The 13,336-nt window shown below is 37.3% G+C and overlaps 2 protein-coding genes across 2 annotated transcripts; both read right to left on the bottom strand.

Annotated features, from left to right (window-relative positions):
- Positions 1-4,952: 4,952 nt before the first annotated feature.
- Positions 4,953-9,201, bottom strand: LOC100969411 (olfactory receptor 10G8). Its single transcript, XM_003819952.5, has 2 exons — positions 9,132-9,201; positions 4,953-6,402 (listed from the first exon to the last, which is right to left on the bottom strand). Exon 2 carries the CDS (start codon positions 6,373-6,375, stop codon positions 5,440-5,442), a length of 936 nt encoding a protein of 311 aa, XP_003820000.1. The 5' UTR covers positions 6,376-6,402; positions 9,132-9,201; the 3' UTR covers positions 4,953-5,439.
- Positions 9,202-12,078: 2,877 nt separating this feature from the next.
- On the bottom strand, positions 12,079-12,978 carry LOC100971818 (olfactory receptor 10G9). Its single transcript, XM_003819959.3, has one exon. The coding sequence runs from the start codon at positions 12,976-12,978 to the stop codon at positions 12,079-12,081; it is 900 nt and encodes a 299-aa protein (XP_003820007.2).
- Positions 12,979-13,336: the final 358 nt, after the last annotated feature.

The raw sequence follows: 13,336 nt of genomic DNA, 5'->3' as shown, positions 1-13,336 counted from the left end.
ATGTTAATTAATTTTAACCTGGCTCAATCTACCTATTTATCCATTCAATAAATAAATATACACTGAGTGGCTATCGTGTCCTATGTACAATTAGTACAAAACAAAATAAATAGGCATAGACCTCCTTTTAAGAAGTTTGTAGTCCCAATATACAAGATGTATAGTGTTCATAAGTTCATGAGTCATAAAAATCAAACAAATCATGACAAAATTTGTATACAATACTAGGAAGAAGGATTTTTATCTTGCAAGTTCTGGAGAGTTATTGAAATACTGTAATATGATAGCATTTTTATTTAGAGACATAACCTGTGGTAACATGGAAGACAGATGGAAGGAAGGTGAATTTTAGGGCAGCAACTAAAGAGCTTTTTTGACTGTATATCAAGAAAGAAAAACATCAAAGTCCAAGTTCAGACAACAGCAGAGGGAATTGGGAGTGGGGAAAGGGACAGCAAATAGGAGCCCACTGTGTGAGGAGGCAAAGCTGATGGAGAAGTTCATATGATTTGGCCATTGTGATATAACTTATCAAAATAGAGAAAGTAACAGGGATATGTTCTTAGGGTAGAATGAAAGTGTCTGACTTTGGGAATGTTTGGGTCGAGTGCCTGTGGAAGTTTCAGGTAAAATTACTTGGTTGAAGGTGTAGCTTGGGAGATGCAGAAGCCTACACAGTTAAGTAAGCAAGAGTACTGGTCACTATATTCCTTGTTTTGTGCTGGCTGTTAAACATCTGTTTCCTAACATGGAGAAGGAAACGTCTCTTATTCAATAGTAGCATGAAGAGAGGTCAGATCAGGAAAAAGTAACCACCACCTCTCCTACATTTCTCGAGGAAGTCCAAGAAAGGAAACCTTAAGGAGTTTTATACAAATCTGTTATTGGACCTTTCCTTACAGTATTATTTCTCACAATGACACTCAAAGACCTTTCTAGAAGGTTGTAAATTCAAAGAAGTCCAGAGACAGTATTTATAAAAGCAGCTCCTTCTTGATGGCATGGTCATAAAAGATAGCAAAGGATGAAAGGGCCACCACTGTTGCTCTTTCAGTTCCCTGATGCTATTAAACTCCTTTAATAGGTTAGATCTTAATAGCATTGAGGGGATACTAGAAGGAAATTAAAGAAAATCAAGTGTTAAAAGGATTAACTTAAATAATAAAAGGGCCGCTTGAAAATTTGGGAAATAAAGGTGCACATTGAAGGCACATGGTGCACATAGTAGGCAGAGAAGCATAAAACCTTTGTATTTAAAGATGGTGATAATACGTGGATGAGTGGAACAGAATATGGAGTCCAGAAAGAGACCTACGCATAGCAGTCTGTTGACTTTTAGCCAAAGTGCCAAGGCATTTTGAAGAAAAAAGTGTGATACTTTCGACAAATTATGCCTAAAAGTCCGTCTATCCCTAAGTAAGAACCAAACTTTGAATATTACTTCACTTTATATACAAAAATTAACTTAAATGAGATTATTGACCTAGATGTAAAAGCTAATACTATTATATTTCTAGGACAAAAAAGTAGGAGAGAAACTTTCATAAACTTGAGGTAGATATAGATTTCTTAAGGAGGACAGAAAACATGAACCATAGAAATAAGTCAAAATTGGGCTTTATCAAAATTAGAAATTTGTGCTCTTCCAATGATATTAATAAGTAAATGAGTAGGCAAAAAACACACTAGATGTAAATATTTGTAATGCATATATCTAATAAAGAACTGAATAAAAATTGTAAAGATATACCACAATTTAATAATTAAAAACAACCCAATGAGAAATGGGCAGAAGATCTGAACACACGCTTCTCAAAGAAGGATATTTGAATGGGCACCAGGAAGATGAAAAATTGCTCAACATTATTAACCGTTAGTGAAATATAAATTCAGACATAATAAGACTACACACACATAGTCAAATGGCCAAAATTTAAAAATCTAAAGTCAATATTATTGAGAATGTGGATCAATAAGAACTTTTAAGCATTTCTGGTAGATATATAAAACGGTACAGCCAGTTTGGAGAAAACCCAATTTTTAAAAATATTAAATACATATTTGTCATTGAACTTATCATTCAACTTGACAAATCTATTTTTTAATGTTTACCCAAGAGAGTTTAAATCATATGCCTAACAAATATTTGCAAATGAATCTATGTAGCAGCTTTATTAATAATATCCCCAAACTGAAAGCAATAGGTAATAGATTATGGCATATTTATATAATAGTCTACCTTTCAATGACAAATGCATTACTGATACACACAAATGCACAAATAAATATAAAAAACATTAGGATAAACAAAACAAGTTGGACACAAGATAGTATATACTATATGATCCCATTCATAGGAAACTCTAAAAAGGACAAATCTAATCCATAGTGAGAGAAGGCAGATCAGTAGTTATCTGGGGCTTAGGGTAGTGTAGGACTGATGAGAAGGGACACGGCAGATTATATGTGGTACTGGAAAGGTTTTTACCATGATTGTGATGGTAGATACACAGGTACTTCCATTTGTTAAAACATATCAGACTGTGCACCTAAAATGGATACAAACTATACCTCAATAAAGTTTTGCATTTTAAAAACAAATTCTTTCCCAATAAAGTTTTTAAAAGCAGGAAAAAGTACCCCCCCACCCCAAAACAGGCCCTGATGTGTGATGTTCCCCTTCCTGTGTCCAAGTGTTCTCATTGTTCAATTCCCACCTATGAGTGAGAACATGCAGTGTTTGGTTTTTTGTCCTTGCGATAGTTTGCTGAGAATAATGGTTTCCAGCTTCATCCATGTCCCTACAAAGGACATGGGAGGGATAGCGTTAGGAGATATACCTAATGTAAATGATGAGTTAATGGGTGCAGCACACCAACATGGCACATGCATACATATGTAACAAACCTGCACGTTGTGCACATGTACCCTAGAACTTAAAGCATTTTATATATATATATATATATAGAGAGAGAGAGAGAGAGAGAGAGAGAGAGAGAGAGCAGGCAAAAAGTCAAACTACAAATTAAAAACAAAAAAGAGAAACTTATTTCTAAAGAGCAATGAAAAAGTAACTGGTACAGACCTAACCTCCCTTCAAAACTGTATAAAATGTAGTCACACACTATACAAATTACTAAAGGATATTCTAAAATTGAATAAAATAATCCTAGATAGAAGGATAGAAGTGCAAAATAAATAAGTCCATAAATACCACAGGAAAGGGTGAATACGTACATAAACATACAAGAAGACCTTTGACTGTTTAAATCCCCAACAGTAACATCTTGTCTGGTTTATAACATAGTTAGAAATTAAATAAAGGACAAAAATATTTCTAAAAAAAGGTATGAAGCCATTACATGGAACTAAATGTAAGACTCTTGGATTATTCAAATATGGTAAGGTACTAATGCAAATAGGTTGTAATGCATTGAAATGATATTGACTTTATCATAAAAATATAATAAAAAGTAAAAATAGTTAAAAGTAATGAAAAATGAAATAAACTAATGAAAATACTTGATTAATACATTAAATATTTTGAAAAATACAAAAAAGATTGAGAAACATGAATAAAGAGAAAGGAATTTAAGGTAAGAATAGAAAACAACAAAATATTAGACTATTACAGATACAGTAACACACTACAAAAAAAGATAAATAAATAAATAAGTAAAACAGGCAGCTTATAAAAGAAGCAACATCTAATTATATCTGGTTTAAAAACAACTACACTAAATACAAATACACACACACACACACACACGGAAAGTTAAAGGGTAGAAAATTTATGCCAAGAAAATACTAGGAAAAAAACTAATATGACTATATTATTAGCAAATAAAGTGAACTTTCAAGTAAGAAGTATTATCAGAGATATAAAGGACATTTTTTAAATGTCTACTCATAAAAAGCTAAAAGGGTCAATTTATTTTAGGTGGGGTCCTACATGTTTATGGACTTTACCTTCATGAACCCCCTCCAGTTTCCTATCATGAAAAGCCAAAAATAAAATTTTAAAAAAAATCCCCTCTTGGCTCTGGTAGAGTTAGGGGATAGGTAACCATTGTGAAACATACCCAGAGCTTCCTCTACATCACATGTCTGTTCCCTGGGCAAAGGCTTTGTCAGATTCTTATCCCAAATGGGGGAAATGCATTTCTCCTACATGAGTTTGACCCCTATAGCCCTCCTGTCTTACTTAAAGGGGAAAACATATTAAACGGGTCAGTTTTAGAGGAATTAGATTGGGAATGTTGAATGTAGCTGGAGAAGAGAATGGGAGAAACAGGGAATTGAGATGGGAGGTACTTATGAAAACAGTTGTGAAGGTCACAGTTCTAAAGACAGGCCCACTAAAAACACAAGCATTGAATCAGAATTTTACAGGACAATACTCCTCCCTCAACTCTTATAACCATACCAACAGGGCTCCAGTAAATAACAGTAAATAAAAGAGTTGAAGAGCTGAAAGTTACTAGTCACAGACTCTCTTTGAGGACTAGTATTTAAGGATACATAAAATAAATGGGCAAGGCAAAACAAGACACTAGAGGAATTTGAAGCCTTTGGTCCCTACAAACATGACACACAGTCCAACTTCTAGCCAGACTAGATTACCATAAATCTTCCTTCTAATTGCCTATTTATCTCAGTTCCTATTACCTGACACAACATGTCTAGCTTTCAACAAAAAATTATAAGACATGTTAAAAGGTAGGGAAAAAAAGCACAGTCTACTGAAACTATAAAAATGCTAGAAGAAAACCTCAGGAAAACTCTTCTGGACATGGTCTAGGCAAAAAATTCATGACTAAGACCTCAAAAGCACAGGCAACAAAAATTAAAATCGACAAATAAGACTTATACTAAAAAGCTTCTGCACAGCAAAAGAAATAATCAACAGAAATAACAGAATGGGAGAAAATATTTGCAAACTATGCATCCAATAGGGACTCATATCCAGAATTTACAAAGAACTCAAATTACTTAACAACAAAAAGCAAATAATCTCATTAAAAGGTTGGTAAAGCAAATGAACAGACATTTTTCAAAAGAAAACATATAAGTGATTAACAGGCACATGAAAAAATGCTCAACATCAATAATCATCACAGAAATGCAAATTAAAGCCACAAAATCAGTCAGAATCACCATTATTAAAAAGATAAAAAAAATAACAGATGTTAGCAAGGCTGTAGAGAAAAGGGAACACTTATACACTGTTGGTGGGAATGTAAACTAGTACAACCTCTATGGAAAACAGTGTGGAGATTTCTCAAAGAACTAAAAATAGAATTACCATTTAATCTAGCAGTTCCACTACTGGGTGTCTACCCAAAGGAAAAGAATTCATTACATCCAAAACATACCTGCCCCTGTATGTTTTTCACAGCACTATTCACAAGAGCTAAGATATGTAATCTTCCCTAGTGTCTATTTGCTCTGAGAATGTGCTACTTTGTCTTTCAGCTTCAACAGAGCTTTCTTCACCTCCTTGTTCCTCAGGGTGTACACAACAGGGTTGAGAAGGGGCGTCAGCACAGTGTAGAAAACGGCCACAACTCCATCCACAGCTTTCCTGGAGCCTGGCCTCAGGTAAATGAAAAGACCAGGGCCAAAGAAGCAAAGGACCACGATGCAGTGGGAGGCACAGGTCTGAAAGGCTCTGTGCCTCCCCTGTGAGGTGTGGATCCGCAGGATGGAACAGACGATGGACACATAGGATAGCACTATCAGGAGAAAGCAGCCCGAGGCCACTATTCCAACAGTCACAAAAATGACAATTTCTACGGCCGAGGTGTCTGCACAGGCCAGTTTCAGGATGGGCGGTGCGTCACACAAATAGTGCTGGATCTGGTTGGGTCCACAGTAGGGCAAACGGAAAGTCAATATGGTCTGGACAGCAGAGTGCAGAGAGCCACTGAGCCAAGTGCTGGTGGCCAGGAGAGTACACGAGCGCGCAGTCATCATGCTGGTGTACCTGAGCGGGTAACTGATGGCCAGGTAGCGATCATAGGACATGACCGTGTAGAGGAAACACTCGGTGCCCCCTAGGAAGTGAAAGAAATAGAGCTGAGCCACACAGCTGTGGAAGGAGATAGCCCTGCCACTTGGGGACACCAAGGTCATCAGCATTTTGGGCACCGTGACAGTGGAGAACCATATGTCAATGAAGGACAGGTTGGTGAGGAAGTAGTACATGGGGGTGTGGAGGTGAGAATCCACCCTGATCACCAGCAGGATGAGGAGGTTCTCCAGTACAGTGAGCACATAAACCACCAGGAAGACTCCAAAGAGGGGGGCGTCCAGCACTGGGGCATGGGGAAGGCCCATGAGGATGAACGCTGTCACAAGGCTGGCGTTGGACATTTCTTCTCACCCTTGGTCTCTCTCCCTCTGGGAATATAAAGAGCACCCAGCATTTAGCACTTAATTGAGAAATGAGAATCCATTCTCTGTGTGGAAACTGCATCAAGCAGGTAGATAATTCTGGAGTTATTGTGGACTTTGCTTGTTACAAAGCTTCCTTCATAAACTAATGAAGTGATTTCCTAGTCTTTCTCTGTCTCACATACACACACACAGAGACACATGCGGAAGAAATTAGGAGAAACGCATTGCCTTAGATTTTAATAGGTGTATAAATTACCACAAACTTAACTGGCTTAAAACATGCAAATTTATTGTCTCACCCTCTCTGTGGGTCAGGTCAGCTGGGCCCTCTGTTTAGCTCTCATCAGGTTTTAATCAACATATCACCAAGGCCTGCAATCTCATCTGAGGTTGGGGATCATTCTCCAAGCTTCTTGTGGTTGTTGGCACGATTCGGTTCCTTGCAGTTTTAGGACTCAGGTTCCAGTTTCCTTGCTGTTTGTTGGCAGGACATGTAACTCTCAACTTACTGAGGTCACCTTAGGTCCAAGAAAGTCCTAGCTACTTGGCCTTCTTAAAACACCACAGGTTACTTCTTCAAAACCAACGAGATAGACTCTCTCCAGTTTGCTATGACAAAGTATTACATAATGTTATGTAATGCAGTCACGGGGGTGATATTCCATCATATTAACAGGTCCCAGGCATACTCAAAGGAAGGTTATTAAATAGAAAGCATATACTAGACGGCAGGAATCTTGAAGGCTACTGCAAATTCTACCTACCACATTCATTTTTGCTTCCTTGCTCATGGGAAAACTTAAAAAAAAAACACCAAGAATTTAATTGTTAGTGGCTGGGAATATTTGAAAACTGAACAGTTCAGCTAAATCATTTTCTAGTTTCCTCATATGTTATTTGGCATTACTAACATCACCTACCTCACTGAGAAGTTATAAGCATTAAATAAGATGATACATATAAAGTACTAAGTACTGTGCCTGGCAGGTAGTAACTGCTCAATAAATGACAGTGAGTCTTATCACATTGTGCCTTGCAGCAGTATTACAGAATTTCCAGTTTTGGTCTTAGGAAGAAAGAGAGTACATATATTCTTTCAGTGTTTTCAGAGAGTCCTTCTGAATCTAAGAGCTAGGTCTTCGTGGACTATTTTGTGCCTGATACTGTTACTGATGTCCTCACTACTGCCTGCTTTCAAAGGGCTTGTCCTTGGTCTCTCAGAGCAGGTAAGAATCTCAGCGCAACTCCATAATGGGATTCCCACGACCTCCCAAATGATCCAGAGAGCATCAAGGTTCATGCATAACTGCCCCCTGCCCCCATTTCTGTTACCCTAGAACACTTCCTATGTGGTTCTGAGAATATGGCATTCATATGTGCTCTCCCAAACACAATCCACTGGGTAGAGGCCAGCTGTCTTTCATACTCCTTCTACCCTAGGTTTCTAAATATATTCTAATATTGGCTTTGTTAGGTATCATGTGTTGCCTCAACCATCTTCCTTTACTCCTCATTCTCATAAATCCAGGTAATGAATGATCTCACAAAGAAGACAATTCCATCAAGTCTGTCTCTTAATTAAGACCTAGAAGCTCAGACAGGAAAAACGGGACCAATGTAAGAAGAGGGACCTATGCCACCTTGATGTCAAGAGAAGCTGGGATTCTGTATAATGGAAATCAGGGCCAAAATAAGGTTCTTTGCTTAATATTAATATTAATACAAAATGTTGTCTTAGTTCAGGAGTCTTACTAATTGTTCAGTGGGCAAATACTATGAAACTTGTTCACCAGTGTGAGAGAAGCCATGATCTCTGCCCTTCAGAAATCCCAGAGAAGATACCTCCAGGGAATGTGGCTTAAGCTACTTTAAAGAAAGGTTTTTGAAATATGTCAATAAATAGCAGAAAGGAGATTACTGCAATCACCAACAAGGATATCAGAACTTTTAAAATAGAACCAAGATACTCTGAAATTTCTACTGCACCAGGAGGAACAATTCCCAGAATAGCTTCAATGATCAGATTTGATGAAATGTGAAAATCCTCATCCAGTGAAGTCCAAGGTAGCCTGAGACCTAAAGCAAGAGTCTCAATCCGCAGGGTCAATGTTTGACTTGCATATTAACATATAGAAGTATACATAGCAACTTTGTCTCTATTAGTATCCCATCAATTACTATCTATCTATCTATGTATCTAACTGATTTTATAACAAAGTCTTAACAATTCTCGAATATCTTATATCTGAATGGAAGTTTGACATAAAGTAAAGAAGGAAAGCAGGAGAAAATAAGTTAAATCTACATTTCTAAGAACTCACCTTACAGTAGGTGATTCATTTCAATAGTAAAACTCATCTGAGTTTTTGCCCCAATTTGTCACTTTCCACATGCTGTGTACAGGTGCTAAGTTTGCAAGATACCACTCAAAGACCAGATACAGTGTTAAGAAAGAGTGGTCCTTTTCTACTTAAGGACCAAACCAGTTGAAGTGCAAGGAATGGAAATGAATATGGGTAGGAACTTAAGTTGATTTGTGTCTCAGAGGATGGGATTCCTTTTCAGCTTTTAGGTTCCCTTGATGCATACAAAACCAACAGGAAGAGACCAATGAAAGGTTCTTCATAAGCATGCACACATTTCCTTAGAGTTTTTTATTTAGCCTCCTGAGATGAGCCCATGCCTTCCTGGAATCAGTATTTGTACCTTAGAGGAAAGAATAACTGACTTACCCTTTTCTCTCACCAGTGACTGAGAGACACTCACAACTGCTTGCTCTCAACTTAAAATTTTCCATAATCCATAATGGTCCTCACTTTTTGGTGCTCTCCAGCTCAGCATCACTCACTCGTTCACTGTCTATGGTGGTTTTAATCATCCAAATTCCCCAGCTTTTTCTGTTGTTTAGAGTTTCAGGGTGGCTTTTCCCCAGAGATCTACCTACCTAACATAATTATATCCCAACTGTATAAGTAATCATTAGATATTATTGCTGTCATAATTTTCATTGCTTTTACAACATGAGTAAACAATTTTGATATTTCATGCATATGTCTCCTTTTGTAAATTAACTTTTTAGAATCTTTATTCATTGCCTTTTTTTTGAGGTAATAGTCTTTATCTTACTGACTTATCTGAAGTTTTACAAATTGAAAACATTAATTTGTTTTTTATTGTAAGGTAAAATGTACTTTGAAATTTATCACCACTTAAATACTTTTTAAACTTGCATAGATATTTTTGCTGTTCTAGGAAATTTTATAAACTGATTCCAATATGTTTTCTGATATTGGCATTTTGCTTTAAAGGGATTTTCTTGATCAGGCGCAGTGGCTCATGCCTGTAATCCCAGTACTTTGGGAGCCAAGGCAGGTGGATTGCTTAAGCTCAGGAGTTGGAGACCAGCTTGGGCAACACGGTGAAACCCTGTCTCTACAAAAACTACACAAATTAGCCAAGTATGGTGGTGGGTGCCTGTAGTCCCAGCTACTCAGGAGGCTGAGGTGGGAGGATCGCTTGAGCCTGGGAGGCCAAGGTTGCAGTGAGTTGAGGTGACACCACAGCACTCCAGCCTGGACAACAGAGCCAGATCCTGTCAAAAAAAATTTTTTTCTCACATACAAGTTTATCAGTATTCACTTATGTAATATTAAATGTTTTAAGGCCTTTTCCTTCATTTAAATCTTTACTTCATCTGAAATTAATTTTATTTTATGTGTAACATAAGGATGTTTTTATTTTCTATATAATTTGGGATTGTAGTTGTAATTACCTCATTAACTGAAATGTTTTTTTTTTTAAGGAATTTGGTTTAAGTTCCCAATTATTTTTGTATTCTCTTTTATACTTTGTGTATTAACCTCTAGTTTTATTACATTATCATCAAAGAAAATGAGTGGCAAATTTTCTATTTCAAAATGTAATAACTTTAGTCTCATGTATTATTTTTATGGTTAGCTTCCTCTATTTATTTTCTTTAAAAATATGTTTTTAATTAATTTTTTCCAAGAGGGTTTTGCACTCCTATAAAATCTCTTACATAAATAAGTGTCATACAGTCCTCCACATTCATATCTCCTACTATAATTGAGTTTGTATGTGTCTAGTATGACACAGGGTCAAGACTAATTTTTTTATTCTGAATACTCAGATACCTTAACATAATTTATTGAAGAAGGTAATCTTGCTTTATTGCTCGGCAGTGTCATCTTTGTCATATGAATGTGTATCAAGTCTATTCCTTTACGCTGTATTCAGTTACAATTTTCTATTTGTCTAGCCCCATATAAATAAGACACTCCTGAGTTACTATAGCTTTGTAATAAGTTCTGATAACTAGTGTTGTCAATCTTTCAGTTAAGTTTTATTTCTTCAAGATAATATTGACCGTTTTGGGACTTATTCGATCCAAACTTTAGGATCCACATGTCCATAGCTGCAAAATCAGATGCTGGGATTTTACTTGGAATAGTATTGAATGTATAGATCTATTTGAATAAAATTGGCATTTTTAAAATATGAGTCTCCGTGTGTGCAAGTTGTAAATCTACATTCTTTTAGCAAATTTTATATTTATCTGAAAATATTTTATTTCTATTGTCATGGTCTTACACATGTTACTTAAAATTAAATTCAGCTCCAGGTTCTCATCCTCAGCACTATCGACATTTTGGCCATGATAAGCCTTGTTGTGAGGGTCTCTCCTGTGCATTGTGGAATGCTTAACACCCCTGACCTATAGCCAATAGATGCCAGTGCCTGTGAGAAGCAAGAATATTTCAGACATTGCCAAATGAACCAGGGGACAAAACAGCCCCAAGTGATCTAGATATTTAAGAGATTTAATGTTTTATATTGAATCTTAACAAACATAATAAAATAGGCGCATGTGATAAGTGCATAAACTATTATATATGTAGCTGTAGATCGTACATTATCATTGCTGGATAGTAATCTATTCTGTGAATACACAATTTCTATTTGATTCATTGATAATATTTAAATATTAATAGCTTGCTATTTTTGCCCATTAAAAATAGTGTTTCTAGAAACGTTTTCAGATACGTGTATGTAAATAGACAGATACATATACATACATGATGAAAACCTATATGTTAAATATGCTAAATGTTACAGACTTTCTTTTGTATACACGTTTGGATTTGTATATACACATACAAATATACAGATACATTAAAACCAAAAAGAAATTTGAACAGCTACAGCCACAATTAGAAAAACGACCTCAAATATTTGTTGCTATTTTTGAACGATGTCTCCATAATGGTAAATTCTTAAGTTTGTGTGCAAAAAAAATCAAACAAACACAAAACTTTTTATCAAGTTGTAAACATGAAGGACTCAACCATCTATCCCGGAGATTCGATGAAAATATTTTTTTAAATTAATATGAACCTATTGATGAGAAATGAATCAATAAATCAGAATATAAGCATGTTCCTCATACATATAAGTCTAGCTGTGAGGTTAAAACTGTCTTAGACAATCTGTGAAAGAATTATAACTGTGCAGGTGTTTTGGAATAATGTTTAACACTGAGAATTATACATATAATCAATTTCATGTGAATAACTAAATTATATTACTATTTTTAAACAAACTAGTGTATCTACTTCCTAGTATTTATTCTCCCTGAGAATGTGCTACTTTGTCTCTCAGTTACAACACAGCTTTCTTCACCTCCTTGTTTCTCAGGGTGTACACAACAGGGTTGAGAAGGGGCGTCAGCACAGTGTAGAAAATGGCCACAACTCCATCCACAACGTCCCTGGAGCCTGGTCTCAGGTAAATGAAAACACAGGGAACAAAAAAGCAAAGGACCACGATGCAGTGGGAGGCACAGGTCTGAAAGGCTCTGTGCCTCCCCTCTGAGGTGCGGATCCGCAGGATGGAACAGACGATGGACACATAAGACAGCACTATCAGGAGAAAGCAGCCCGAGGCCACTACCCCAATGTCCAAAAAGACGACCATCTCGTTGGCTGAGGTGTCTGCACAGGCCAGTTTCAGGATGGGCGGTGCGTCACACAAATAGTGCTGGATCTGGTTGGGTCCACAGTAGGGCAAACGGAAAGTCAATATGGTCTGGACAGCAGAGTGCAGAGAGCCACTGAGCCAAGTGCTGGTGGCCAGGAGGGCACACCTGCTCCCACTCATCATGCTGGTGTACCTGAGCGGGTAACTGATGGCCAGGTAGCGATCATAGGACATGACTGTGTAGAGGAAACACTCGGTGCTCCCCAGGAAGTGGAAAAAATAGAGCTGAGCCACGCAGCTGTGGAAGGAGATAGTCCTGCCGCTTGGGGACACCAAGGTCATCAGCATTTTGGGCACCGTGACAGTGGAGAACCATATGTCAATGAAGGACAGGTTGGTGAGGAAGTAGTACATGGGGGTGTGGAGGTGAGAATCCACCCTGATCACCAGCAGGATGAGGAGGTTCCCCAGCACAGTGAGCACGTAAACCACCAGGAAGATTCCAAAGAGTGGGGCATCCAGCCCTGGGGCATGGGGAAGGCCCGTGAGGATGAACACTGTCACGAGGCTGGTGTTGGACATTTCTTCTCACCCTTGGTCTCTCTCCCTCTGGGGATATAAAGAGCACCCAGCATTTACCAATTAATTGATAACTGAGAAGTCATTCTCTATGTGAAAACCAGGTAGATAATTCTGGAGTTTTCATGGACTTTGCTTGTTACAAAGCTTCCTTCATAAAGCTAATGAAGTGATTTCCTAGTCTCTCTCTCTCTCTCTCTCTCTCTCTCTCTGTCACATACAAACACACACACAGAGACACATGCAGAATAAATTAGGAGAAACACATTGTCTCGATTTCAATGGGTGTATAAATTACCACAAACTTACTGGCTTAAAACAAATTTATTGTCTCGCCCTTTCTGTGGGTCAGGTCAGCTGG

The sequence above is a fragment of the Pan paniscus genome, chromosome 9 (genome assembly GCF_029289425.2).
Source record: "Pan paniscus chromosome 9, NHGRI_mPanPan1-v2.0_pri, whole genome shotgun sequence".
In the NCBI taxonomy this organism is placed as follows: Eukaryota; Metazoa; Chordata; class Mammalia; order Primates; family Hominidae; genus Pan; species Pan paniscus.
This window is presented reverse-complemented; position numbering and strand designations above follow the sequence as displayed.